Here is a 25,826-nt window from a genome sequence, read left to right as displayed (position 1 = left end):
CGAACTGAACCTCAAAAAATGCATCGCAATAAAAACGAAAGAAGGTTTTCACAAACTTCATATACTCAAACACCTTAAACCACTATTACACCCGCATGAATTCAGAACCGTTCTACAATCACTCATCTTCTCAAGTCTTGATCATTGCAACGCAATTTTCATCGGCCTCCCCAAATATACACTGAAACCTTTACAATTACTGCAAAATGCCGCGGCCCGAGTACTTACTGGCAAGAAGAAATATGAACACATCTCCCCAATTCTGATGAGTCTCCATTGGCTACCGATCATACAAAGGATCAAGTACAAGACATTAACTACTCTACCCAATGAAATCTACAAAGTTGACAACTCTTCCCTTGATCACATGATTCAACTACACAAAACACCACGCACTACAAGAATCACTGGCAAACTGCAACTAATCATACCCCCCTTACCTCTGCTAAACTATCCAACACCAGGAATAGAGCCTTCTCTATTGCAGGTCCAAAAGAATGGAACTCTCTACCAATCTACCTAAGTTCAATCAGGGACTCCAAATCTTTCAAAAAAGAACTTAAAACATGGTTATTTAGACAAACATTCACAGACGGAATTGGATAATCTAATCCCTTATATTAAGACTCTCTCCCTGTAACAACCATGCTTTTTAAATCCTTCTCACCCTGACTTACCTCTTTTTCCATCTAATTTTGTCTTGTATTTATTTATTTTTTACTCCCCTATTTCTCTTGAACCTTTCCTTTTATACCTTACCAGCTCACCTTTGAATAATTGCTCTAACACACCCCTGCGATGTTACTCTTAAATTATTTCCCTAATTGACTAACATCACATGTTAAATCTCAGCAAGACTGATTTGTAAGTCGTTCTCTTTTATATCTGTTCTACTTCTGCTTTGCCGAAATGTTACTTGTTATCTACATTTTTTGTGCGTTGTGAATATGTTTTATGTATGAAGTTGTTTTTCACTGTAAACCAGAGTGAAGGCATTCTGCTATACTTCGGTATAAAAAAGAATCTAAATAAATAAAAAATAAAAGTGTTTATCCCATGCTTCCTTGAATTCATCTGCTGTCCTTATCCTATTCACTAATAAACTTGCTCTACAGGCTCCATATGGCATGTGTATCGGTTGTATAAAAGATTTTCCAAAAACAAACCAGTCTAAAACCTGAAATACTTTCACTCAAGTGAAAGCATTTTTAGCCTCTAATGAAATTGCTACAACTGAAACTTTCACTTTTATTTTATTTTATTTTTTTAGCTTTGTGCAGCACATTGCAAAATAGCTTTGTATTATCTCAGGAGTAATGACCCTTAAAATACCTGAATGAGTCATGTGGATTAATCCTCCTATGATTTTTCTTAATCTTTGCATAATTGCACAATCTTCATTCATGAAATAGGCCTATACTTTTAAAAAAGCAGCGAGTATCTACCTGTATTCTCCAGTACTATATGCATGGCCTCAGCTTTAGTCTGGGAAATAAAATCTTAATATAGTTGTTTTAACTTTGGGATTCAACTTGCTATTAACTGCTTGATAAAATTCACCAGAAAATCATCCAGTCCTGGTGACTTACAAGGAGTTTAAGATTTAATGGGTTTTTTAAATTTTCTTCTCTGATAATTGTACAGTACAGTGCAGTTTACTTTTTTTCCTGCAGATTTAACTGGGGCCATTCCGGTGTATTAAGAAAGACATTGATATGCTAAGTACATGTAGTTTCTGATCAATACAGATTGAAATATTACTCCATACACGGTTGGGCAATCTCATTATCCTTATAAATTAACTTGTCCTGTGAAGATTGTGCAGCTTGAATTTTCTACCTATTCCTTCTTGCTTTCAAATATTGAGCTAATAATTGACCACTTTTATTACTCTCCTAATAATACCTGCTTTCTGTAGGTAAACTGATTTGCCCACCATACTGCAGGTAGAATTTTATGATAATGATTAATTTTAGACATACTCTATCTCGTTAGTGAAAATAGTAAATATACTAGAAGAAACTGAGTTAATTCTGGCAAAAATGACATGATTATGGCAAGCAATTGATCATTATGATCCAATTCATACCTCATGCAAAGAAGATATTATGTGCAAAAAAAGACTTAAGTAACCAACTGTCCCTGTGTGCAGGTTAGAGTGACATTTTGATTTTGGCACTGCTCCCTGCAGGAGAGAAACCTGGTGAAAATTAAGAAAGCTTTTTCAAGGGATGAATTCAGTCTGGGGTCGAAGGCCTGGAAAGCCTGATCTGTTTCAGTGGTGAGGGGGGCCTGGAAAGACCCAATCTATTGTGCTGGTGGAGTGAGGGTAGTGGTAAATGGCCTGGGAGGGCTGAGTTATTGTATCTTTCTAAGATTAACTGCACCTCAGGAGGTGTAGTTATCTTTGCAGAATTAGTTGGGCTGAGTTAGGCCTCCTAGGTATTAACACTGGATATTATAAATTGCATTTAATACCAAATAAGGTAATTTGCTCTTTTTAATATTCATTTGCATGTGTTACTAGTGGAAAGCCCTCATTGTACATAGACATTAGCTAATGCTCACATTAATGCTAATGCTCTTAATGATGGAGGCCCTGTCATGCTGTGATATTTTCCCTAGTTTTCTTTTTTTCTTTTTTTTTTAGATTTTTAAGCATTATTTTCTGTACATAATGGATGGTTTTGGTTTCCTCTAAAATAGGGGATTGGAAAATATCAAGAGTAACTGAAAATTGCACAAATTATCCACATTCTTCACTTTATCTCCAACATATGTATTTCAGAAACAATCAAATAATGATTAGGATATTTACATAGTAATATAATAGATAGCACAGAAAGGCCCAGCAGCCCATCCAGTCTGCCCAGTTATTCCTGCCTGCACTGAAAGGAGTTGTCCTAGCTACCAGTTTTCCAAGTCAGGCTTTGCTTTACTCATTTATTTGTTTCTGTGCTCTCTTAATAGTTGAGAAGCAACTCTGAATATTATTTTGGAAACTGAAAAAAAAAATAGTAAAGTACATTTTGGGAAGTTTTTAACCGCTTTCTCTGTTTTATATTCGATTCCCTCTTCCAGTTCTATTATAGGATAACTTCAAGTGTCCCTACAGGAAGAAGACTGGAAAGAAAGTCCTCAGCATGAACACTTTAAATTCAAGATTAAAGAGCACTTGAGGTATTGCCTTTGGTAGGGAGTGGATGGGTCTTGAGCTTTTTATCTGCTATTAGATTTTGTTTCTATGCTTGATGCACTCTGGGAGCATCCAAGCTTCATGAGATTGCAAACTTAAAGGAGAATGAAACAGAATGAAATATGAAGTAGATAATCAATGAGATATAACAGAAAAGATACAATGATTTACCAGACTCAATATTGTCCCAGATTATTGTGACATAATCATCTCGATCGGACCGGGACTGCTCATGCCAGAATCCCAGTGCATGAAGAAACTCGTGTTGAATTGTGGCTATTCTGTCACAGTTAGCTCCGATGGACAGCTGCTGTTTCCCTTGACGACGGTTCCCAATAGAAGAGTAGCAACTGATCAAATAAAATTTAGAAAAACAGTTTAAAACAATGGGGAAAAATTAAAATAAGAATTTTCCACTCTTGTTTTCTTTAGAAACTATCAAATTGCCTTCTCCCCATCCAAGACACTCTTGGTGAAAAGCTTCATGATGGATTTGAAGCTATGATGCTCTGTCAGAGTTTCCAACCCTCTCCTGCAGGCACATCTGACCAGTCAGGTTTTCAGGATATCCATAATGAATGTACATGAGATAGGTTTACATACATTGGAGACCCAAGGTACTGAAATCCATCTCATGCATGTTCATTATGCCAATCCTGAAAAACCGACTGGCTAGGTATGCCCCAGGAGAGAGCTGAGAAACACTGTGCTAGGTGTTGTGTTCCAAGAAGAAGAGAATTTATTGTTTGCTCTTTCAAAGAACGGGAGAAAAAGCATTCTTGGAAATGTTCCAGTTCCACATGAATAATGCCAGAGGGAGGTTAAACTCTAGGGTCTCCATTCATGAATGAGACAATAGTGCAGGGAAGAGGATTTTAGATTCTTTCAGAACTGGGGAATTTTTTTGTGGGGATGGGGGAATATATTCCAACAGGATGGGCTCCATCCTAACCAAAATGGAAACCAGCTCCTGGTACTAATCATTAAGAAGGAGATCGGGCAGCTTTTAAACTAGATCATGGAGGAAAGCCAATAGTCGCTCATGAGCACATGGTTTGGAGCATGAAATTCACAAAGGATACTATTAAAAAAAGAGAAATTAGATTGTCATAACAATAAAAAATGTGGAAAAATTTAATTCCAATTTACCTGAATCAACTGCTAGTAAGTAGATTGTAAAAAGAATAAAAATAATACATTTAGGTATCTGTATGCAAATGCCATAAGTCTAAAAAAATAAGATGGGAGAGTTAGAGTGTATGCTTCTAGATGAATATGTTGACATAATAGTCATTTCAGAGACCTGATGAAAAAAAAAACAACCAATGGGACACAGTAATACAAGGATACAAAATATACTGAAATGATAGAATAGATAGAAGTAACATATAATGAAATTATATGTTAAAATCTGGAATTCATTGCCAGATGATGTGGTTAAAACTGTTTAATGTAGCATAGTTTAAAAAAGGTTTGGACAAGTTCCTGGAAGAAAAGTCCATAAACCATTATTAGGGTGGACTTGGGGGAAATTCATTACTTGCCACTGGGAGAAGCAGCATGGAATCTATTTAACTTAGGAATCTTAGCATGTATTTATGACCTGGATTGGCCACTGTTGGATGCTGGGCTTGGTAGACCTTTGGTCTGACCCAGCATGGCAAAAATTATGTTCTTATGTAAGGATTCCATAGAGTCACACAGGACATGGGCTCTACAGAAATCTAATTGTACTCTGGAATCTCTATGGATAGAAATTCCATGCGTCAAGGGGAGGAGTATAGCAGTGGGGATTTACTACCTTCCACCGGTCCAGGATGGTGAAACAGATTGTGAATTGCTAATAGAAATTAGGCAGGTGACTAAGCATAAAAATCCAATTATCCCAAAATTGATTGGCTGAATGTCTTGTCAGGGCATGCTGGGGAGGTTAAATTTCAAGCAACCATAAATAACTGCTTCATGGAGTAATTGGTCCTAGAACTGATGAGAGAAGAGGGAACTTTAGATTTCGTTCTCACTGGAATGCATGATCTGATGCAATGGGTAATGGTGGTGAATTCGCTTGGCAATAGTGATCATAATGCAATTAAATTTGAGATAATTACAGGATGTGAATTAATAAATAAAACTACTCCAATAACATAACTTTAAAAAGGGAGACTATGATAAGATGAGAAAATTAGTTATAAGGAACCAATATTCAATAGGCTGTTTAGTGGACAAGTTATCCGGTTAAAGGTAGCCAGGTAACCTGTTCCACATGTTCAGCAAATAATCCGGCTAACTTAGCTGAATATTGCATATGTCTGGCTAAGTTAGCCGGATAACTTTAGACCTACTTCTGAGCAGGTCTAAAGTTATCTGGCCTTGGGGCTGATGCAAAAAAAAGCACAGAAAGCGGGCGCTGAAAAGTCAGCGCCCGCTTTCTTAACACGCGCATGGCGTCCGCAAGGGGGGTGCCATGCTATATGCAAATTAGGGGGTCGCGCTAGCTAACACGAACCCGCGGCGGCTGCTGGTTACGAAAACCGACGCCAGTAAACTCAGCATCGGTTTTCATAACCGGCCATCTGCCAGTTATGAAAACCGATGCTGAGTTTACCGGCGTTGGTCTTCATAACTCGGCTTTCTGCCGAGGTTTTTTTTTTTCTTTACTTAAGAAGTACAGAAAAGCAGTTTTTTCTGCTTTTCTGTACTTCTTTTACATGTGCTCAGCTATTAATGCCTGCTCCAGGCAGACGTTAATACCTGAGAGCTAAATGTGCGTCTGAGACGTACACTTTTTTTTTAATGCGGAGTGAATGAGTAATGGCCTCATTCACATGCATTTGCATGTGATGAGCGCTGTCGCATTCCCTCCGCGACGGACGCGTGATAAATAGGCGCTAATCCCCCTATTGCATTAGGGGGTGGATTAGCGCCTATTTAACACGCGTACGAGTGAGGGTTATACAGTGCGCTCGGCTGAGCGCACTGTATTGCATCGGCCCCCTTGTGTGGCTGGATAACGTGCTACCTAACCGGATATCTTTAAAAGATATCTGGCTAAGCAGCAGTGCCATAAGGAAGCAAAAGCAAGCAAATAAAGGGGCAAGTGGGCCAATCCCTTCCCTCCCCCCAAAATATCTACAAAGGCCCTGTCGGGCCATGCGCTCCTCACCCCCAAAACCTTTTAATGGAGCGAGGCTCCCTGACCCCGTTTTTTGTAAATTGAAAGAGCAGCCTGCCTCCCCACCCTTTCCTCCTGCACATATTCCCACCCCCACTCTGATACCCTCCTTTTCATTCATGGGAGCATGGGACCCTTTGTTCCGCTCCCGGTGCCTCCAACGCTGCTCTGAAAGAGGTAGTGCTGGAAAGGAAAACATATTTTAAGCTTCCGCTTACAGCGCTACCTGTCTTAGAGCAGGGTTGGAGATGCCAGGAGTAGGGCAGAGGTCCCTTGCTACCAGCAATAAAAAAGAAGCTAATTGGCTGGAGTAATTAGAGGACTTTTGCTGGAAAAAAACAGGTCATAAGTTTATTAAATCTCACTTTTGTAACAAGTCAATGGGCTATTTTTGCAATTTGAGCTGTAAAGAACCATCAATTCACTTTTACAACCTATTAGTAAAATTGATTTGGAACTCATACGGTTTCCAATGTGATAGTTGCTACTATTACTATAGAAAGATCATCAGTGCTGTTTACAGTGTTCTGGAAGAGCAGTTTGGGGGTAAACAACATAAAAGGCTTTAAGGCTGAGCTTCCTTCCCCAGCCCCATGAGGATCCTGGACTCTCAGAGTAAAATGATATCATGAGAAGAGCTGTGTAATTAGGGTCCATAACTGATAGGTGAGCCTTTGGGTCTGTTATTAGGTTTTCCTGCCCAGGAGTTACATAAAGAAATAGAGCATTTGTGCTGTTTGCTTTGCACCTCCATGCAGTTAGCCATGGAGGAGGATAAAGAACAACACTAGGGGATCTTTTTTATCTTTGGAGACCATTCTTTTTTCCTACCGAGGGCGCTGGGATTGGTCTGACTCAGACTATAAAATCATTGGGTGAGCATAGAAGTTCTGCTTGGATGTAGATTTTCTTATTTGGAGTAGAAGGAGTGTTGCTAATAAGACCATAAGAAAATGCCATACTGGGTCAGACCAAGGGTCCAGCAAGCCCAGCATCCTGTTTCCAACAGTGGCCAATCCAGGCCATAAGAACCTGGCAAGTACCCAAAAACTAAGTCTATTCCATGTTACCATTGCTAATGGCAGTGGCTATTCTCTAAGGGCCAGATTTTATAAAGTTGCGCGAGCGCATACTTTTGTTCGCGTACCAGGCAGCGAACAAAAGTACGCTGGATTTTATAAGATACGCAGGTAGCCGCGCGTATCTTATAAAATCCGGGGTCGGCGCACACAAGGGGGTGCACATTTGTGCAACTTGTGCAACTGCCTGTTCCCTCTGAGGCTGCTCCGAAATCAGAGCAGCTTCGGAGGGAACTTTCTTTCCACCCCCCCCCCCCCCCGCACCTTCCCCTCCCTTCCCCTACCTAACCCACCCCCCTGGCCCTATCTAAACCCCCCCCCCCCACCTTTGTTGGCAGATTTACGCCTGCTGCTGGCGCGCCGTCACCCGACCCGGGGCCTGGTCCGGAGGCCTCAACCACGCCCCCCGGGCCGGTGCCACGCCCCCAGTCCCACCCCGAACTGCCCCTGATCCCGGTCACGCCCCCTCCGCCCCTTTTACGAAGCCCCGGGACTTACGCGCGTCCCGGGGCTTGCGCGCACCGCCGAGCCTATGCAAAATAGGCTTGGTGCGGCAGGGGGGGGTTGGGGTAGTTTTCGGGGGGTACGCACGTATCTTACACGTGTACCCCTTTGAAAATCTACCCCTAAGTGAACTTAATAGCAGGTAATGGACTTCTCCTCCAAGAACTTATCCAATCCTTTTTTAAACACCGCTATACTAACTGCACTAACCACATTCTCTGGAAACAAATTCCAGATTTTAATTGTGCGTTGAGTAAAAAAGAACTTTCTCCAATTAGTTTTAAATGTGCCCCATGCTAACTTCATGGAGTGCCCCCTAGTCCTTCTACTATCCGAAAGAGTAAATAAGCCATTCATATCTACCCATTCTAGACCTCTCATGATTTTAAACATCTCTATCATATCCCCCCTCAGCCGTCTCTTCTCCAAGCTGAAAAGTCCTAACCTCTTTAGTCTTTCCTCATAGGGGAGCTGTTCCATTCCCTTTATCATTTTGGTAGCCCTTCTCTGTACCTTCTCCATTGCAATTATATCTTTTTTGAGATGCGGCGACCAGAATTGTACACAGTATTCAAGGTGCGGTCTCACCATGGAGCGATACAGAGGCATTATGACATTTTCCGTTTTATTCACCACTCCCTTTCTAATAATTCCCAAAATTCTGTTTGCTTTTTTGACTGCCGCAGCACACTGAACCGACGATTTCAACGTGTTATCCACTATGTCACCTAGATCTCTTTCTTGGGTTGTAGCACCTAATATGGAACCCAACATAGTGTAATTATAGCATGGGTTATTTTTCCCTATATGCATCACCTTGCACTTATCCACATTAAATTTCATCTGCCATTTGGATGCCCAATTTTCTAGTCTCACAAGGTCTTCCTGCAATTTATCACAATCTGCTTGTGATTTAACTAATCTGAACAATTTTGTGTCATCTGCAAATTTGATTATCTCACTCGTCGTATTTCTTTCCAGATCATTTATAAATATATTGAACAGTAAGGGTCCCAATACAGATCCCTGAGGCACTCCACTGTCCACTCCCTTCCACTGAGAAAATTGTCCATTTAATCCTACTCTCTGTTTCCTGTCTTTTAGCCAGTTTGCAATCCATGAAAGGACATCGCCACCTATCCCATGACTTTTTACTTTTCCTAGAAGCCTCTCATGAGGAACTTTGTCAAACACCTTCTGAAAATCCAAGTATACTACATCTACAGGTTCACCTTTATCCACATGTTTATTAACTCCTTCAAAAAAGTGAAGCAGATTTGTGAGGCAAGACTTGCCCTGGGTAAAGCCATGCTGACTTTGTTCCATTAAACCATGTCTTTCTATATGTTCTGTGATTTTGATGTTTAGAACACTTTCCATTATTTTTCCTGGCACTGAAGTCAGGCTAACCGGTCTGTAGTTTCCCAGATCGCCCCTGGAGCCCTTTTTAAATATTGGGGTTACATTTGCTATCCTCCAGTCTTCAGGTACAATGGATGATTTTAATGATAGGTTACAAATTTTTACTAATACATCTGAAATTTCTTTTTTTAGTTCCTTCAGAACTCTGGGGTGTATACCATACGGTCCAGGTGATTTACTACTCTTCAGTTTGTCAGTCAGGCCTACCACATCTTCTAGGTTCACCGTGATTTGATTCAGTCCATCTGAATCATTACCCATGAAAACCTTCTCCATTACGGGTACCTCCCCAACATCCTCTTCAGTAAACACCGAAGCAAAGAAATCATTTAATCTTTCTACGATGGCCTTATCTTCTCTAAGTGCCCCTTTAACTCCTCGATCAGCTAATGGTCCAACTGACTCCCTCACAGGCTTTCTGCTTTGGATATATTTTAAAAAGTTTTTACTGTGAGTTTTTGCCTCTACAGCCAACTTCTTTTCAAATTCTCTCTTAGCCTGTCTTATCAATGTCTTACATTTAACTTGCCAACCTTTATGCTTTATCCTATTTTCTTCTGTTGGATCCTTCTTCCAATTTTTGAATGAAGATCTTTTGGCTAAAATAGCTTCTTTCACCTCTCCTTTTAACCATGCCGGTAGTCATGAAACCCAATAGCCCCACCACCTGCATAATTGGGAAGACAAGGACAGAAGCCCTACTAGATCCTTCACAGATCTGGAGGGTGCTGCCTTGGTGATAAGAAAATAAGCAAAGAGAAATTGTTTTCCTTTAAGACATTTGGGTGTTTAGTGACCTGCTCCCATCTTAGGATGGTAAACATCCCTGCCAGAAGGGATTATGAAGGGAATTGCTTTGCTGATAACCCCACAGCGAAAGTGGGGACTATACTTTCTGAGGATTAAGAACTGTGTTTTGGAGAAGATTTTCTTTATCTTGGATAGGAGGAAGTGTTTGTTTTTTTTCCTCCACCACCACCTCCCTACCTACTGTTGAGAGATTTCCTATTTTCTCATTCAGGAGAAAGGGCATTGATTCAGAGGTTGAAGATGGAGAAGGAGTTTGGGCATTTGGAATTTTCATTTTGCTATGTTTTGTCCTGAATTTTGCTATTTTGGCTTGGATTCTGTTTTTTAAGTTACAATAGATTTTTAGTTGAGCACCACTCCAAGTCCTTGCCTCTTCTTCTAAAACTAAAATTCTGCCTCATGAGACGTACACAATGAGTACTATCAAAAGACTGATTGGAGGAATCAAAAGGTTGTACATGGTACCTGTTAGGATTAGTTAGTGTGTGGGCCCTGGGCCGAGGTGAGAGATGGTACTGCCCACAGGGAGGAGTCCCATGAGCCTTACCGTCGGGAGGTGAGGTCTCAGTGATGTCAGACATAGTATCAGTCTAGAATATTTATTAAAGAGAAAGAGTGGCACAGCCCACGGAGTGGGAGGTGTCAAGAGGAGGTCTCTCAGACCCAGAGATACAGGGTTCAAGGATAGGAGTGGATACCTCCGTAGAGTAGATGATGATCCGCAGAGCGAGGTACACTGATGATGTCTTCAGTAGAGATGGTAGTAGCCCGCGGAGCGGGGTATACCGAAGAAGGTTCTCAGCTGAGTTGGTAGTGGTCCGCAGAGTGGGGTACACTGATGAGGTCCCTAGTAGAGATGGTAATGGTCCGCGAAGCAGGGTACACCAGAGAGGGTCCTCAGTAGTGATGATAGCTGTCCGCAGAGCAGGGCACACTGATGAGGTCCTTAATAGAGATGGTACTGGTCCATGGAGCTCAGTACTCACGGTGAAGGTCCTCTCTAGAGATGATAGTGATCCACAGAGCAGGGAACACCAGTGAGGTCCTCAGTAGAGATGGTAGTGGTCTGCGAAGCAGGGTACACCAGAAGGATACTCGGTAGAACAGGAAGTAGTCTGTGGAGCGGGGTACTCACAGAAAGAGTAACGATGGTTCCAAGGAAGCCCCGGGGAATGGGGCAGGCAGACGACCCAAGTGATAGGCCCTCCGAGGAGCAGATAGCCAAGATGAGGAGAGGGCCCCCGAGGAGCAGGTACCCAAGACATCTATGCCTGGAAGCAGGAACTGGAACGCAGGTCCTCAGAGAGCGAGTGGATTTAGCAAGAGGATTCTCTTTGCCAAGTCATTGGTAGGCAGGGCCAGCTGGCTTAAATGTCTTGGAGGGATGACATCATCCGGAGGGGACGCCCCAGAGGTTCCCGCCATGACGGTTTTAAGACAGGCCAATGTGTGCGCGTGTGAGTCTAAGGACTTCCGACAGCAAGATGGTGGTCGGCAGCATCTGTGCCACCCCAGGAGGCCTGGGAATGGTAGGCAGGCCGTTGGCAGCTGGCGGAGGCTGCCGGTCTACCCCATAGAGTCAGGGAAGTAAAGAAAGAGGTGAGCAAGAGTGGTCGCAACAGTCTGCAACCGACGGGCATAATAGTACTTACCCACAAGAGCCTAGGGCCCTGGAGGCTTGTCCTCTTCCCCATCAGTGGAACTCAAGCACCCCATTGGCTATCAGTGCAAGAATAGAGAGGGAATTGAGAGGTCCTGGATAGTAAGGGTCTGATATTTCTATCTGGCCCCTGCATGCTGGTACAGTCAAAGAAGGGGTTATAGATGGCTCTCAGATAGGGACCTGAAGGCATTGTTTAGGTAGTGGAAGATGACTGTGAGGACCACCAAATCTATTTTTCAACTGCTCTGCAGTTTTGGTGGTGGTACAAAAAAAAAAAACATGAGGTTGCACCAATTTGGTATCTTTCCTGCCAATAAGGGCTTGGAGAAAGAGAGCACGATAAAGTTACCAGGAGAAGGGAGATGTGTGCGTGATTGTGTTGCTGATTCATGCATCATTATCAGACAGTCATACAGGAGTCATAGAACTGCCTGAGCGAGGGGCAGAGCTGCAAGAGCACGAAAAGAGTCTGAAAAAGCCGGAGCCCTTGCCCCCACCATGCAGAGAGAGATTCAGATTGAACAATTGGCAAAAGGGAGCATTGCTGCTCATTGCCTTGCTGCAAAGGCCTGAACTAGAACTACTACAATCTGTGAGATGTCTGACCTTCTTCTATCCTGAATGTGAGATGGAGGTCTGCCATCGCGCCCGGAGGAGAGTGGGTGCTGAATACTAGAAATTCTATAAGTATGCTAATGAGTGGAGTTGTCTTATATGTTAGCACCCCACTTTTGGAGGGGCCTACTATGCCTGCAGCGGGCAGTCCAGCTTACAGGTACACCTGGGCCAGAAGGGGTCTGATATTTCTACCATCATGGCTGGGTACAGTTGTTCCTGGGATGCACCATGATGGGTGCAGCATGGGAAGAATAAGGGAGATAGTTTGTATGAGGGTGGCCTGCATTGCGCCACCTGTTGAATGCTGTTAGGCCACGAGATGGGACTAAGAGGCACCCATTACCCAACCTTCTGATAGGGGAGAGAAGAGGTTATCAGATAAGGGATCATCAAGTTCTTGCTCATCACGGAGGGGCTGCTGAACAGTGATTAGCCATAACAATGACTCACGAGAGTGGAACATGACTGTAAGTGCTGCCAGTGCTCGATGCTATTTTGTGATAGTGACTCCACAGACAGTGTCTGGACCACTCAGCCCTGTTGCTTAGAGCACAGATATCCCCAGGGGTCCCCTCGGGGCATGACTTCCCCGGTCTCATCCTATAGTGTGCCGGGTAAAGAATTATCTTTGCCACAAAGTAAATTATCTTCCTTCAATAGCAGGCCTGGAGGGTTAGTGAACACTGACGTCTTGGACCACCCTATTACCAGAGAAATGAGGGATCAGTCATGAGTGGTCATAGCACTGTAGAGCATGGACCAATCATAAGGAGGGCACCCCAAGCTGAAAAGTTAGTTTGAAGAAAAGTGAGGCTATGTTTGGCCTACACTACCCCTATGTACCAGTACATTTAGAAAATGATATGGAATATCATAGACAGGAGTGGATATGGGAGTATGCTAAAATGTGTCATCAAGGATAAGACTGAGTATGACTTTGTAAGGCACCATCCAGATTACCCCCAAGGAAAAAGAAAAAAGGGTAAAAGAAATGAAGATTAAGCAGAACATTTACTAGCTTGCCACCATATACCTCAGGTGGAATGGTTTTATGGACAAGAACCAAAAAGAGTGCTTGCTATCCAATGGAGTTAAGGTGAGGAGTGATGAGAAGAAGGGAGGTGAGAGAACTGTTACCAAAATGCCATTCCTACAGAGGCGTGGAGGACTGCTCTCTATGTTGTTGATTGTGAGTTGTTGAATTTGATAAATGATAGGTGTGGAAGGTTTGGAAATATTGTAATTTGTTGTGGGAAGGTTTCTTTTATGTGTGTCAGATGCCCTCCAGAAATCAACATCTGCAAGCAACTGGCACCTGGCCAAGACGTTGCCAAGAAGCTAATGAAGCGAGTTAGATTTGCTGTAAATCTGCTATCAACTATTGGTCCCCTTTCTTGTTCTCATGTGAGAGTGAGATTGTAATTTGCTGTGAGATTAATATTACTGTTTTTGTTGTTGGGTTAAAATTAAAAAAAAAATCATTGTGTAAAAGTCCTCAAATCACTTTAAAAACGGAAAAATGTATGGTGCTCTTTGTTTTCTTTTATCATCAATATTTAATAATTAATTCGTTTTGGATGGGATTCCCCTGCAAATGGATCTCCTCTGGTTCTCTGAGAAATGTAACTTAATTTTAGTTTATTTTTCAGGACTGGTGGAGTGAAGCTGCTTTCAGGCCTTTTTTTTTCCCTGAAAGTGCTTCAAGGACTGTGAACATTGCTCTCCCTAGCCCAAGGGGCCCGGGGGCTATACTGTACCTTACGGCATCTCACCCTTAGAGGGGTACGGTTAGATGATGTTCCACAGCTCCCTCCTCACGGTGATACACCAGTGGGTTTTGTGATGTTTCTGGTGTTCCCTGCCAATGCTGGCATGGGGGTCTCCGGCGGTGGGCTAGTGCCTGAGGACTGGTAGTGCTCCATGACTGGGTTCTTTGCAGAAGAGGCCCAGGTGTGCCTATTGTTTCCCCACAACAGTTTTGTGGATGGGGTCCCCTGTGCCCAGACTGGGGATGTTTTTCCCAGATTGAAGGGGCAGCGACCACCATTCCCTTCACTAGTTTTCCAGCTTGGGGAGCTCTTTAGTAATTGATGTTTTGGGATTACAATGATCTGAGATGGAAAGGTAAAGGCTCATGGTTCTCTTCTGTGGGGAGTCAGTTTGTCGTGATGTTAATGTGTTGTATTTTGTGATGATAGTTTGTTATGATGTGCCTGATCAGTTGCAAGGGTGTGCAAGTTCATATCCTTTGCTTAGGTTTGGGCTCCCCCCAGTGTTAAACTTTGAAATGACATCTGCACATGTTCAATGTGATATGTTTATGTGTTCTTGTACTGTGAATGTGCTTATGAAGGGTAGGTGTGACAGAACAAAATCTGTGTCAGTCTACTGGCATCATATATTTTTTTCCGTTTTTGCTAGGGGAGGATGTAAGGGGTAATTTGTTTCCCTGGTTAACACTGGGGGGGAATCTTTATTATCTTTAGAGACCATCCCTAAGATTTTCGTTTTCTCACCCAGGGTGCTGAGATTGGTCCAGTTTAGTCTACAAAATCATTGTCTGTGCATGAACAGCTGTGGTTGGATGTGGATTTCTTATTGGGAGGAGAAGGAGTGTTGCTCGTGGATCCCAGTAGGCCCCATGGCCTACATATTTGGGAAGATACGGACAGAAGCCCTGCTAGAGCCTTCACAGTCCTGGAGAGGGCTACCTTGATGAGAAGAGCAGAAAGAAATGTTGGTTTTTGTTTTTATTAAGACAGTTGGGTTTTTTTTTGACTTGCTTCCATCTCAGGATGGTAAATACCCCTGCCTGGGGGAATTGGGAGGGGAAGTGCTTTGCTCTGCATCCAGTGAAAGTGAGGACTGTACTTTGAGGATTAAGAACTGAGCTTTGGAGAAGAAGATTTTCTTTATCTTGGATAGGAGGAATTTTATTTTCTCCACCATCTCATTCCTACTGTGGAAAGGAGATTTGCTATTTTCCCATCTAGGGAAAGCACAGTGACTCAGCGGCTGAAGATGGAGAAGGAGCTTGTGGCACTTGGAATTTTCTTTTTTTTTTATGAATCCACCGGCTTTTTTCTATTTTGCCTTGGAATCTATTTTTTATTTAACTTACAGTAAATATTTAGTTGAACGCCATTCCAAGTCTCTGCCTGTTTTTCCAAAACTAAGATCCTGTGTGCTGAGCCCCACACAAGCGAGTTCTACTGAAGGAGTGACTGGAGGAAATAAAAGACTGTATATGGTACCCATTCCCAAGAGCCTAGGACTCGGGAAGCTTGCCGATGGTACCCAGTGGCTATTGGGGCATGAATGGAGAAGAAACTGAAAGATCTGGGACAATGGATTTTCCCCTGGGGACTTTGTGTGTCCCCTGCATTCCTGGGACAGCCGAACAGAGAGCGACACATGCTTTTTGCAAATCCAGATGTGTGCGCTGTTTCACTCCCCTAACCTAGCCACCATCTGAAGAACTCCTTTCTTTAACCCAGTTAAAAGTTCCCATGCTAAGGAAGCCTCCACATTTTTTTCAGCCAGAAGAGGGCAGTTTTCAGCTGGGCAATTTCCGTGGAGAAATTTACAGCACTTTGAAAACTGCCCTCTGAGGGCCACAAGCCAGTCTGGTTATCAGCATATCCACAATGAAATATTCAGGAGATTATTTAGCATTAACAACCAGATGCATTTACATAAGTGTTTACTGTCCTCAAGGACCGAAGTCACAAAATCATTGTCTTATAGCTAGAAATAATGTCTTTTGCAGATAAAAGTCTCCTGTGATGACTGGGTGGACAGCTGTTCATGAGCTTTGGGACTTCATTCTATTTATGAGGCCTTGAAGCCTTCAATAAACGAATCAATGTTATTCATTAATGACTGTTAATGTCTAAAACTATTTTATTTGCAAAACAGGCACTTTTTTCTTGGGAAGACAGAATAAAAGAATTGGAATAGATAAATAAATAAGCTGCAAACATGAAGCCAAATTCTTCCAAAATAAATTACATTTAAAATTTGCTCTACTTGTTCGCTTTTTTCAGTAACATCAGGCTATGATTTTAAGACTATGTCAAACATCGGCAGCAGAAATGTTTCCCTTTAAGCAATTATCTTAAGTAGGCATTATTTGCTGCCTTTTTGACATTAACTGAGAAACCAGAAACACGAAAGCAAAAATGTGACAACAGGTAGGGACTATAATGCCCACTTAGTGTGCCCAATTTCTTTTCCTGTTGAAATACTATAAACCTCACCTGATTTCCAGTTTTACCTTCCCGTTCTTACAACTAGTTATCCTTTGTGCTTATTCCATGCTTTCTTTAATTTTTACAGATTTTACCTCCATCACCACCAATGAGAGTCTGATCCATGTATTCATCACGTTTGTCATCATCTACAATGTTTCTATGAGCAAACCCTTTAATAGTATCTGTATCTATTTTTCTATTCTAGCTCTATTGCCGGATCTGTCTGCAGATCTCCTATATTATCCTTCCTGTGTGTGATTGCATGTATTTACATTTCTGCATTTAGCTTCATTTTGTTCTGTCTCGATTAATACTTTAAAATTGCAGTGCACATTTTGCAGATTATAAAACTGCTTCTGAAATCTGAGTTTATCAGTACATGAGATGGGGCACTGTCTCTTCTATCCCAAGGGACCTGATGCTAATAGGAGGAGAATTGCAGTTTCATTATGAGTTCGGCAAGGATGCATTGATCTGAGCTGACAGACTAAAACCTACACTGTTGGCAAGTTGAGGAGAGATCACTGGGTTTGGCTGTGCATCCAGTCATCCAGAAATTCACTAATCCAAGCACATTACCAGAAATAAGATTTCATTTGCATCAGTAGCAAACAAAAGTAGCAAGCCATAGACAGAATCTTGTTGGCAGCAGACTCTCAGGTTGGGATCAGTGAAAAAGAAAGTTATAGCATTATAGATTATGTCTAAGACCAAATGCTCATTAATATAATCTTGTGCACATGACAAAATCCATATATTTACACTGCATGTATTCTGGCTAAAACCAGTAAGGCTGTAATCAGATGTCTCAGCATTGCTCCAGTATTCTGTGTTATCAGGCAATAAACAAAATTTTACCTTTCTCAGTTTGCTTTCCCAGTTCAGCATGGCTGTCATATATATTCAAATGTGAATGAGACAATCCTATTACAAATATATTATTAATGCCATAATCACTAGTTATTACTCAGAATTATTTTATGAAGGTTTTTAATTTGGCATATTGTAGATCCTTTCCTCCCCAAGAGAGGGTATGGAGTGAGATTTTTATTGCAATCATGGATTGCCATATTTTGGCAGTTCTCATAGTGTTTTGTTTATGTTTTGTTATGCTCAGGCTTGTGGACCCTTGAGCCAACGGAAGGATAGTATACCTTGGAGGAAGATCCGTAGGTTCTCCCGTTGGGTGGCGAGGCAGGAACCGAAGATGCGACCAGCTGACCCTCGGCACTGTAGACAGGTGCGACTGTGAAGGCAGACGAAGAGCCATGATGTCAAGGAACGGAGATGTGTCTTCGCCACTGGAAGTCCGCGGTCCCCCCAGGAGGAGCCCTTAGGGACCCGGACCGCTGGGAGTTAGATGGACCTTTGAGAGGTCAAGGAACAGATGTACGGTGCAAGGGCTGTCTGGAGATTCACCCCTGGAAGCCCGCGGTCCCCCCGGGAGGAGCCCATAGGGACCCGGGCCACTGGGACTTAGGTGGGCCCTTGGAGATGATGGTCAGGAAGAGGTCCAAGGTCAAGTGCCCGAGGGTCGTCGCTTACCAGTCTGAGGTCACACACTGAGGGATCACCACTTGCCAGTCCGAAGTCACACACCAGAGAATCACTGCTTGCCAGTCCGAAGTCACCGCTAGCCAATCCGAAGTCAACGCTTGCCAGTCCGAAGTCACCGCTAGCCAATCCGAAGTCAATACCAGAATCACCGCTAGCCGATCCGAAGTCAGGAACCAGGAATACCAAGACGAAACTGGAACAAGGAGTCAAGACGCTGGAACTCACCGAAGCAAGCAGACTCAAACAACTCTCACAGGAGACGTTGCCAAGTCAAGGAACAGTCAGAGAAAGTCTCCTTTTATACTTCCTCTGGCCCTGTGGATAGGAATCAGCTGAGAGCAATTAAAGGGACGAGGTCCCTTTAATTTTATTGAAGAGGCGCGGCCTCGCACCTATGATGATGGCGGCCATCTTGGATCTGGGCCGCGAGGGAGAGCAGCAGGCGACTGCGAGGGAGGAGCAGGGACGGCTCTGAACCCGGCGGTTCGCTCGGGGGCCTGCGCCGATGCGCGGGGGTGCCGAGCCCGGAGCAGGGCAGTCAGAGCCAACGCTGTCGGCAGCCTGGTCAGGAAACGAGGTAGATGAGTCAACTGATCTAACCTCCCCTGCCAGGGTTATGGCAAAGTCTTCATATTACACTGGTCTCTGTATAATTTCTTTAACTCTATTTCTTCTGATTAATTTTCCATTGATTTATGTACTTTTTTATATTTCATATTTATTATAAAGTGCCCTGGGCAGGATGCCATTTAAAAGGATGCCACATTATTATTATTATTATGTATGACTTGGCTAAAGTACAATACATATCTCACTGATATCTAAAGTCAAAAAGCTAGCCTTAATTGGCAAATTAATTGAAAATGAGATTCATCAGCAGATGCAACCACCTATCAACTGGTTGGCAATGAGCTATATAAATGACTTTTTAACCTTCTTTGCAAATAACAATGAAACAATCGATTGCAATTGCATAGCAGGAGGCAGCATAACGTTTTCAATAAAAAAAAAAAAAAAAGATGCAGATGATCCAACTGACTGAACAATCTTGCATTTACCATAATTAGGAATATGGAGTATGAGTAAAGACCTTGCAGCACCAAGAGCTCTATATTTATTGCCTCTCTTTGTGCAGTGCTCCTAGATGATTGTCCATAAAAGTTCAGGTTATATCAGAGGGCTATAAGTAGTTTCAGAAATAATGCAAAAAAAATAAAATAAATATTTAACTCACCCATTGCCCTTGAACACTGAGATATAGTTTGCTTCACCTTCCCATGGCTTGTAATCGATGCAGGTTTTTAGCCGATACCGTTCAAATGCTTTAAGGATAAGTCCTTTAGCATTTATTTCTATAAGAATATAAAATACATCTTGCCATATCCCAGCAGTGCATGTAATTGTTTCAAACCAATTGATTAAGTGTTTGTTACATAAAAGCCAACATACTAAGCTGTGCCAGACATCATGAAGGTTCAGGCACTGTTTCACTACTGGCATTATATGCAAATAAGATCAGTAGTTAAATAGCACACACATTCTATCTACGGACTTTATCGCACGATACTTAACTACACCTCCCTAAGGTATAGTTTAATTTTTTGCACTGAGGCATTTGTGATGCATTTTCCATATGTACTTTACTGTGCATTTAAGGCAAATGAGCGGCTTTGCATAACTTTACATCACAATCATTGAATTTGCACAAAAGCGTCCAAAAGTCAAATTGGTTTGTGAGAAAAAAGCTAAACTACACATGTTAAAAAGGCAAATAGCACCCATTAACCCATTTAACACATACTAACAGCAATTTTAGCATGCAAACTTGCCTATGTGTGTTTTGGCACAGCTTAGAACCTTGGTCTCATAGCATGAGGTTTTTTTTTTAATTAATAATTTTTATTGCTGTTAACAGCGGTTAGTTGTACAACACCATAATGAATATCAAAAAGCAGAACAGCAATACATTTTTGCAGAACTAAGATTCCCCCCCCCCACCCCCCTTCATGCTACACATACAATATATAACATTATAGCAGGTGCAATATCTCTCTGATATGGTGGTTACTCTGTGGTCTCATACCATCGGGTGCTATACTGTTGTCCCATGGAATATAGGGCTGGTGGCATTTCTAATAATTTCAACTATTTAATTAATAACATGGCGAAACTATGGTGAAACTATGGTGAAACTATGATATTTTGACAGTAAACGCCCAATGGTAGGTCATGTTGTATAAGGCAGATACTCTGCCATGGATATATGAAAACATTGTTTTTCAACCAGAGACTCCTACACTTTCTGATAAAGATCTTCTTAATGACTTTTCCCACTAATATTATCATGCATTTTATAATAACTTTCATCAGATGAATTTATATTATCTGAGAACACAGAGAAAGCACTTGACAAGCTACCCTACTTCATAGATAACCTTCTTGATTTTCCATTGATATAGGTCCTATGAAATTCATTCCATTTTGGATTTATACTGACCTTTTTTATGATACATCATTGTACATAGTCCAGATCTCTCTATTCTTCATTCCTGCAAGCCTTTTCCTGTCAGCAATTTTAATCTACCCTCAGATTTCACATAAACAGAATGGCAGCCTTCCACATCATTTGACTGCACCAAGTTGGAGGCAATTTCATAAATGTGCTAAAGGGAGGGATATCCATCCAGACCATAAAAGCATTATTCCCGATCTTCAGGTTCCTCATAAAACCCTTTGTTTAAATCAAAAGATGTTTTACTTTCTTAGAGCGGTGTTTCTACAAATTCTAACTGAAAGCACTAAGAGGATATCCTCATGACAAGGTCAGCTCCCCCAGCCTTCATCCTTTCTCCTATTTATGTTTAATTGCAAACTTAAGAATTCAGTTTTATGGATAATGGTCAACAACGTTTGTAAAATACATTGGCATAATTCATTTAATTCCTATTTTTCAAAAACCAGCAGATTAAAATTCCTTGTAAAGGTGTACCTACCCAAGCTATCCTCGAAATAGTATGGAACGGTTAATGGCCATCTATATTGTTCACCAATAATGGAGTTTCTTTCACTTATCTATAAGAAGATGACAGACAAAAACAAACTGTAAAATATTTAACCATCAAGGACCATTCATGGGGGGGGGGGGGTGTAATGAGCTGCTTGGCCAATATCTTCATATGCATGATGGCATGGTAAGAGGCAGACTATATCCTGTGGGGTCGCTACCACAGGAAAATTAGTGGAGAGCATTTATTAGAGGCCGCAGCAGCACACAGACAGGCAATAAGACATGATGTAATAAGATGCGCGCAAAAAACAGGCGATTTTTCCTAATGCGCATGCATTTACATCCCCTGTGCACCTCATGCAATATTCTAATGAGAAAGAAATCAAAGAGATGAACAAAAGGGGCAAGCCAGGGAGAAATGTGCATTTCTGGGGCACTCAAAAGTATACTGCATCAGGTGCACGGATGTCTAAATTGAGCGTTCCTAGCAAAAAGTGCATCGCTTACATAAATTTATAGAAAACTGCGTGTTCTGGGTCAGGCAGACATCCGAGTTTGCCATCCAACTTTTTCTCCAATCAGTCCTCAAGACAAAGATTCTTTAAGTTTGAAATTATTTATTGTACAGGTAAATTCTACTTACAATTGTTGCATCTCAAGCACAACCCCCAAGACAAAGATCTTTGGTAACTGGAGACAGGGTAGCAGGAGGGAGAAGGAGGTCTCTTGTGTTGCAGGAGTTGGGTTATGGTAGAGGTAGGAAGCTTGAGGGATATGAGGCTGATTTAGTCTTCAGATGAAGGCAGTAAGAGAGAAGGTAAAAAACTCGATCGAGCCTGTTTTGTGTGGTAGATGATGGAGATGGGATCCTTGTTTTCTTATACCAATTGCATCTGCTACAAGTAAACTTAATCAACTATTACAACTGCAACTTTTGTCAGAGAAGGGGGTGGTATAGTTCATTTCCCTCTGCTTTTGGCATTAATTAGGTTTGTGTATTCATTTTGAAATGACATGAAACATGCAGAAGAACAGCCAGTTTCTTTCTATGTCCTTCCAAAACGAAACAGGGACAAAACTTCCAATGAAATTGGTTGGATTTCTTTCATTTTGCATCTGCCGTGGTCTCCAACTCCTGCCACCATCATAAAATCCTCTGCACCATCGAAATTTAAAAACTGAAACCTCTCTTCTTGTACTTTCCCTGTAATCCCCATCCCTCCCAGAAGCCTTTTACCCTTTCCATGAGGGCTCCAAATTCCAAATGGGGCAGGAGCAATCTCCAGTTGCTCCTTTCCTGCCAGGCCCTGAAATGAAAATGGTACCAGCTGGCCCCGAGGCCAGCACCAGCTTATTGTATGGCCATGTATTTATATATATATATATACATATATACCTGCTATGAGTTTTACCCAGTTACCAGCATATGTGGGGTTTTGTGTGTTAGGTTTCTTTCCTAGTTTTACCCGCCCTCCTTGGGGATGGGCTGGTTCAGGGGACATATTGTTCCTCTGAGCAAGAGCACGAGGTCTTGCCTGCTCCACAATAGACAGACCAGGAGTTGGGTGTGTTTCCTGCTTCACAGTGGGAGGTGGCAAGGAGCTTTAGGGAGAGATTAGAGGAAGTTTAATGATCTTTTTTGGACCAGTAATCTGGAAGGAGGGAAGAAATCTCCCTTGCTGACAGGACGGGATCTAGGCAAGGGACTGCCCACTAACTGTTAAAGTGGGAAGGACTTTGGCCTAGATTTTGGGAATTTTGTTTGAAGACAGAGAAAAAAAGGGATTTAAGAACTGGTCCCTACTAGCCAATGCTGGAGGGAGAAGATAAATTTCTAACCCTCTGAGGAGAGGAGTTTATGGACACTGATCCAGAAGTGCCACTTAGGAAGAGAAAGGAGTACAAAATAGAAAAGGACACTGCTGTTTTCCTTGTTTTGATTTTCCTAATTCTCTTTATGATTTTTGCCATATTGGCATGGATATTATTTTTTAAACTCCAGTAAAGATTTTCTGTTGAACACCATCTTCTGTGTCCAGTGGCATTTTTGAAGTCCATCTCCGAGTGTATCATCGAATGTGAGTACAGATCTCTATGCAGCTGCATGGGGCAAAGAGAACGTGAGAGACTGATGATAAAGTTGTGTGTCCCGGCCGCATTGGTGCCGCGACCGGGCCTGCTCACCTCGCGTTCCCTTCCACCAGCTCCGACTCCTCATCCCTGGCAGCCGCAGGAGGCTCCCATCGCCCGCGGCGCTCCCAGGCATTCCCAGGCCCATCGGGGCCTTCCGAGTCTCAAAGCTCCTCACACCAGGGCTCGGCAACTTCCTCAGCATTGGCCATGCCCCTAGGCGCATGCGCATGGACTGCGCTTCCCTTTAAAGGGCCCAGCATGGGAACCTGGTCTGCGGTGCCCAGTGTTGACCTCACATGATTCCTGTATATAAGGTGAGGCCCCATCCTCAGGACCTTGCCTTGGCAATCAGGTCGACACTTTGGTGTATCTAGTTGCTGTTCCTTGTTCCTGTGCCTGATCTAGTCTCGTTCCAGAGTTCCTGCGTTCCTGTCATGTTCCTGTCCTGTTCCAGTACTCGTGCGTTCCCCTGTTCCCGTGGTTCTTCATGTGTTCCAGTGTCTCTCCTGATTCCTGCTCTTCGTTCTCCTCTGTCATACCTCCTTGGACTGATTCACGGTACTGACCTCTGCTTGCTTGACTATGTTTTGACCGCTGCCTGGAACCAACCACTGCCTGACTTCTGACTACGTTGCCTGCTGCCTGGAACCGACCCCTGCTTCGCTTGACCATGTACAGACTGATCTTGAACTGACCCTTGCTTTTGGCTGACCATTCTCAGATTGATACCCTGGCTTTAACCCTTGCGCTACACTCGGACACTCTATTTGCTCCTGTGACAACCAGACCAGCCTGCTCGGACACTACCAGTGGCCTATCTCCAACTAGACCATTAGGCACTGCCTTTCTCACCTGGAGGACCTTCACTTCCTCTCTCCTTCCGGAGGTCTCCAGTGATCCAGATCCAGATCTAGTTCTTCCATTCCTCACCAACAGCGCACCTTTGCTAGTGGTGGGCACACCTCTCTGCTACCTCTCTGGGAGACCCTGCGAGGCCCACCTAAGTCCAGGCGGTCCAGGGACCCAAGGGCTCAACCTGTGAAGCTCCAGCTAGCCTCTGTCTCCTAGTGTGCTCCGCCTCCTGGTGGCAGGCACTCTCTGGGTCCAACCAGAGGGCCGTACCAATCCTGCACCAGGCCAAGGGTCCACCTCCAGCGCAACAGATACCCCGAACAGACTAGGGACTCAGGAGGTCTCGCCGGATGAACCCTGGTACTCCCAGGGGCTGTACAAGACCGGGAAGTGATAAGTAGCACTGAGAGAGGTGTGACCCCCTTTATTCGATCAGCCCCAAAATGGGAGACTGGTTACATATATATATAGACAGAGAGAGAGAGAGATTGGGGGGGGGGGGGTTTACATGTGTGTGTGTGTGTGTATGTATGTATGTATGTATTTGTAACTGGTCCCCCATTTTGGTGCTTTATCCTTCAGTAGAGGTGGTACAGGTCCGAGTTCGAATCCAGACGGGGAGGAAGAATTCTCTTCTGGGGGTGGCGGTGTAACTGGAGAGGGGGTGTGGCACTCCTCTTCGCTGCTATGGTGCCACCACTCATGGCCCCAACATGGCTCTTCCCCCTAATGGGGGTGGCAGCATGACCAGGGGGGGGAGGGATGGCGCGACCAGGTGGTGGCAGAGGGTGAAAGGCAAAAGGTGTCTAGGGCACATAGTCTCCTTGCACCAGCCCTGGGAATATACGTCCAGCTTATTTGCACGTTATGTCAGGTACTGCACTTTTTAGAAACAGCTGAAAGCATATTTGTTTTCCTTAGCCTTTTCCAAACTTATGCAGGGTTTGTCTGTTTCATGATTACACATTTTGTCAGGAGGCAATTAGTGTTTGAAGTATTGTCAATGTGAAATTTTAAGCATTGGGATAAAGTGGTTTTATTATTTTTTTTATTGCTATTTGTCCCTATCTTAGGATAAACAACAATAAAAAATGTGAAGTTGATTTGTTTTTATTGCTGTTTGTCTTTATTTATGATTGTTCTGTTGTAAGTCACTTTGAGCTTTGGATGATATATGGCAAATAAATGTTTTAAATAAATGCATGTTACACTAAAAATGTACCTCACTTTTTGGGCTTAATGCAAATTGCAAAGTTTAAAATGTTTTATGTTTAGCCATTTTAATATTAATGAGTTGCTTTGAATACTCATTAATATTTTTTAATATTTTTCTCACGTCAAAGGGTGGCTTATGTGTTATTGGTAATGCTTAAAACAGGCAGTTCACTGATAACACACATTAACCTGGATTTAACACATGTTAAGTTCTGAGTTCGTCATTTAACGCATGCTAATATATTAACACACCTTAGTAAATAGGCCTCTTAGAAAGCTGCTTTGAAGCAGACCTGAAATGCATAGTGGTGAAATAAAAAATGCAGGGTGTATTGGATAATGTGC

At 42.7% G+C, this 25,826-nt stretch overlaps 1 protein-coding gene across 1 annotated transcript in view; it reads right to left on the bottom strand.

The window, feature by feature from the left end:
• The window catches only part of MEP1B (meprin A subunit beta), a 117,958-nt gene that overhangs the window by 69,833 nt on the left and 22,299 nt on the right, over positions 1-25,826 (bottom strand). The window contains exons 4-6 of the mRNA XM_029587181.1: positions 21,268-21,346; positions 19,509-19,626; positions 3,368-3,546 (exon numbers count right to left, since the gene is read on the bottom strand). Of these exons, the coding sequence (XP_029443041.1) occupies positions 3,368-3,546; positions 19,509-19,626; positions 21,268-21,346 (376 nt within the window). The remainder of the gene's footprint in view (positions 1-3,367; positions 3,547-19,508; positions 19,627-21,267; positions 21,347-25,826) is intronic.

The sequence above is a fragment of the Rhinatrema bivittatum genome, chromosome 2 (genome assembly GCF_901001135.1).
Source record: "Rhinatrema bivittatum chromosome 2, aRhiBiv1.1, whole genome shotgun sequence".
Taxonomy (NCBI): Eukaryota; Metazoa; Chordata; class Amphibia; order Gymnophiona; family Rhinatrematidae; genus Rhinatrema; species Rhinatrema bivittatum.
Note: the sequence above shows the minus strand (reverse complement) of the source record. Positions and strands in the feature narration are given on the sequence as shown.